The following is a 4,076-nucleotide window of genomic DNA, read 5'->3' on the forward strand; positions in this document are numbered from 1 at the left end:
GGAATTTTGTTCACACTTGAACAAGTTCAAAAATAAACTACATATTTCATATGCAATTTAAGGGGTTAAAACGGTGGGTTGGGTGGGTGGATGCTCGTCGTTTTATACATATTTTAACATATAAGCTTCTAGACGCACTTGAGATGAAGATTATATCAGGATTTAGAGGGCAGGAAGACTCAGCTGGATGTCCTGCTCTGGTCCTGTTGCTGCAGTGACATCTGCTGGACTTCATACACACAAAGGTCACACACACACACACACTTCTAGGAATTATTTTTTTAAAAATTATGGGTTTTCGAATATGACAAGGTAGAAAATTTCAATCACAAAATGTGTGGTCTTAATACAAATATTAAGAGATGGTCTGCATATGATTCTGCCTATTCAATCTCATGTTTATAGTTTTACAAGAATGCGGATGTTTAAAATCATGTATTTTTATTAACATTACATTTTTATTAACTCGTACATCAAAAACATTTGCACTTAAATAAATGTCAGTTTAAATAATTTCAAATAAACTAGTGAAGGCTAAAAACGTAATTGAAAATGGTAAAGTAAAAAAAAAAAATTCAAGTGTTTTTGAATTATCTCATCTTTATTCCTGTGATGCAAAGATGAATTTTCAGCATCATTACTCCAGTCTTCAGTCACATGATCCTTCAGAAAAGAATTCAGAAAGAAATATTTCTTATTTATATTCCTTATATTGAAAACTGTTCTGCTACTTAATATTTTTGTGGAAACTGGGATACATTTCTTTGACGAATATACATTTTAAAAGAACACAACTTGATGTGTCCCCTGCTGAATTTTTTTTCTAAAAAAATAATTTAAAAAATCATACTTTACCAAAATTTTGAACAGTAGTGTACAACTTCCCATACCATTTTATTTTTGTGTGATGATGGGGGTAAAAACTTGGATTTTATTGGTCAACTATCCATTTTTTTCTCTGTTGTGTGCAAGTATTGTGCATCAGTGTTCTGTGAGAATAAGACAACTGACAAGCACAGGAATATGTTTAGTCATTTTAGTGTGAAATAAACAGCTGCCCTCAAAAGTGGGCATTGTACAATAATCCGAAGCTTTCTTGGAAAAATGACCAAAATAAAAATAGAAGTGACATGTTAAGATGCTATTTATAATGAACAAAATCAAATTAGACTTCACAAACTAGGAAAAGACTAAAAAAAAAATCACTGTGACAGAACAACCCTCATCAAATCAGAAAACAAAATAAGTGTTTCATTATCTGCCATTAACCCTGCTGGACCTTTTCAATCAAACTCCTGATCGTTACGAACTTGGCTACGGGAAAATCCCCAACACAAAAATTGGCAATGGTACTCAAAATTGGTAGTTAAAGAGACATGAAAATCATGATTAGCTAAAGGAATAAAAACAGATAAGCGGAGAATAATTGTACAGTACCAAGTGGAAACAAAGCCATACTTGTACATGGACTGACAGCAAATGAGTGCATCCTCCCTGATGACCTGCAGTGTATTCAAATAAAAGAACTTGTGAACTCCTTCCAAAACGTTCATTATCAAACTCCTATGAGGACAATCGCTCTCTGTGATTAAAGGCGTCAGACTCACGGCAATACAGTAAGCAAACGAAGGAGAGGGAATTCAAAACCTACATACTGACCACCGTGAGCGTCACCTGCAGCATCACATGGTTAGGCAGTGATTTGACCGCAAAAGGTAAAAGGCTCGGACACCGTCCCACCACGCTTCTGGCTTTTTAATACATCCCAATAGGCGGTTACTGAAGGTGGCCGCAGTATTTGGACACAGCACTGCTAGATTGACGCCAGACACTCAAGAGCTGCTCGTTTGGTCCTGAAACACATAGTACAGATGCTGCAAACCATCAGACATAAACCAAGAGTTTTCTCTCTATTTTATCAGAGTGCGAATTCAATTTGGCAAACTACAAACCGATTCATTTCATACAAATGATTCTTGATGCTGATTACAGTCCAGTTCTTAAAAAAAAAAGTAAAGCCGAAGGGAGTTTTTTTTCCTTAGAAAAGCAGTTGTGGACACCACAAATCCAAGTTACAATGTATTATAAATATCATTTTGCTTAAAAAAAGACTTCATTCGCAACAAACTCATATTGAAAGATCTGATCAACTCCAAGAGGTTTGAGAATTACGATACATAAAATGCTTTTAATTACATGATTGTTTCATATTTTTCCCCTTTGTTGGGCCTGGGTTTCCCTACACAGAATAAAACTACATAAAATAAATCAAATGCATTTTTATGAGGACATGTAAAGACACTATTGGACACCTTCATGACTCCCAAGAGCACACTGGCAGGCTTCTCTCTGAAGTTCATGTTTTACATCTTCCTCCTCGTATGGAGAACTTACACCACGAATATCACTTACGACCTATAATTAAAATGAAGCAACAGCTCACCCACAAATGGAAATTCTGCCATTACTTACTCCCCCGCTCCACGACAACTAGTTCAGACTGAAGATGCTACATTCCCAGTCTTCTGAAGCTTTGTGTGAGGAGGAACAGTTATGGGGCTGATGAGATGACTTTCACTGAATAAAAGCTTGCATTTTGGGTCTGTTTCTCACACGATTTAGAATACAGCATCTGAGTCACATTGACTATTCTGATGGAGTTTTTGTCCATTCTGGAGCTTGACAGACGTGGAAAGAAATCAATTTTCCCCTCAAAGAACCCACAGAAGTTTGGAATGCCATAATGGAGGGGAAATAGATAATGTGAGGATTTTCACTTTTGGCTAAGCTGCTTCCTTTAACATCAGCCACCCGTTTGTCACCACCGCTGCATTCTTTACACAACATGATTATTCCTATTCCAACAAGTACACACTGAAACAGACGCTTGACACCCATGAAGAACTCGAGATTTGTACACGACAGCTTATAATACAATATAAGGCATTTCAGTGTTGTATGTGAAAACAAGAAATAATGCTTCCCTCATAAAAAGACGAACAAAACCCCCAATAATTCTATATTTGTAAAATATATATATATATATATATATATATATATGTATATATGCATTTACGTAAATATACATATTTACGTAAAGGAGGGTAAATATGTAAAGGTATAAAAGCAAGGTATATGCGTGAGCGTGGAATCGATGTAGTCAAAATGAAGTCTCAGGTTGCGGGAGAAGAGGATGTGATGTTGTACAGAAACCTTGGCAGTCCGACAGAATTTTCAGCTGCATCCCAGAGCAGCGTTTCGTCCTCTTCACGCGTGGTCTCCACAGCCGTCCCGCCGTCACTCGGCCACGTCCCCGGCAGACACAGAGACTAACTGCAGAGGAATCTCGGCTGTGCTCAGCAGGTCCTGTGAGCTAGACGTGTTGACGGTAGCGCTGACGGTGGCCAGGCCCTGCATGGTGCCGGGCTGGATGTTGGTGAGGATGAGTGTGGTGCCGCCCGTCGTGATGATGCTGTCCGAGGACATGGCTCCGCCCATGCTGGCCACCACGGCTCCGCCCCCTCCCTTCTTGTTCTGATGCGTCTTTATGTGCTTGGCCAGGTGATCGCTGCGCATGAATCTCTTCGAACACTCTGAACACACAAACTTCTTCTCTCCTGTTAATGGTAAAATAAGCATTGAAAAAGAAATAAGAAAAAGAACAGATAGAAGCTGTTATAAAAACTAGTGAGATCTCGACATGAAGCCAGCTCCAAAAGCTCAATTTAAGATACTAATTTTAGGAAACTTATATGTGACCCTGGACCACAAAACCAGTCATAAGGGTCAATTTTTCAAAATTGAGATGTATACATTAACTGAAAGCTGAATAAATAAGCTTTCCATTGATGTATGGTTTTTTATGATAGGACAATATTTGGGTGAGATACAACTATTTGAAAATCTGGAATCTGAGGGTGCAAAAAAATCAAAATATTGAGAAAATCGCCTTTAAAGTTGTCCAAATGAAGTTCTTAGCAGTGTATATTACTAATCAAAACTGCAATTTTGATATATTTACAGTAGGAAATTTACAAAATATCTTCATGAACATGATCTTTACCTAATATCCTAAT

The 4,076-nt window shown here is 37.6% G+C and overlaps 1 protein-coding gene across 3 annotated transcripts in view; it reads right to left on the bottom strand.

The window, feature by feature from the left end:
* Nucleotides 1–1,022: 1,022 nt before the first annotated feature.
* LOC107718453 (transcription factor Sp3-like) overlaps nt 1,023–4,076 on the bottom strand; it is an 11,732-nt gene continuing 8,678 nt past the window's right edge. For 2 of the 3 annotated variants that reach the window (XR_001637413.1, XR_001637412.1), the window contains exons 9-10: nt 1,763–3,617; nt 1,023–1,723 (exon numbers count right to left, since the gene is read on the bottom strand). Coding sequence is in view for 1 of the 3 variants with exons in the window: in XM_016525531.1 (XP_016381017.1) it covers nt 3,298–3,617 (320 nt within the window). In the remaining 2 variants the exon portion in view is untranslated. Of the gene's footprint in view, nt 3,618–4,076 lie in introns of all 3 variants that reach the window. The other variant, XM_016525531.1, reaches the window with a different exon arrangement.

Source organism: Sinocyclocheilus rhinocerous, unplaced genomic scaffold (assembly GCF_001515625.1).
Source record: "Sinocyclocheilus rhinocerous isolate Xijiao unplaced genomic scaffold, SAMN03320098_v1.1 scaffold2077, whole genome shotgun sequence".
Classification (NCBI taxonomy): domain Eukaryota; kingdom Metazoa; phylum Chordata; class Actinopteri; order Cypriniformes; family Cyprinidae; genus Sinocyclocheilus; species Sinocyclocheilus rhinocerous.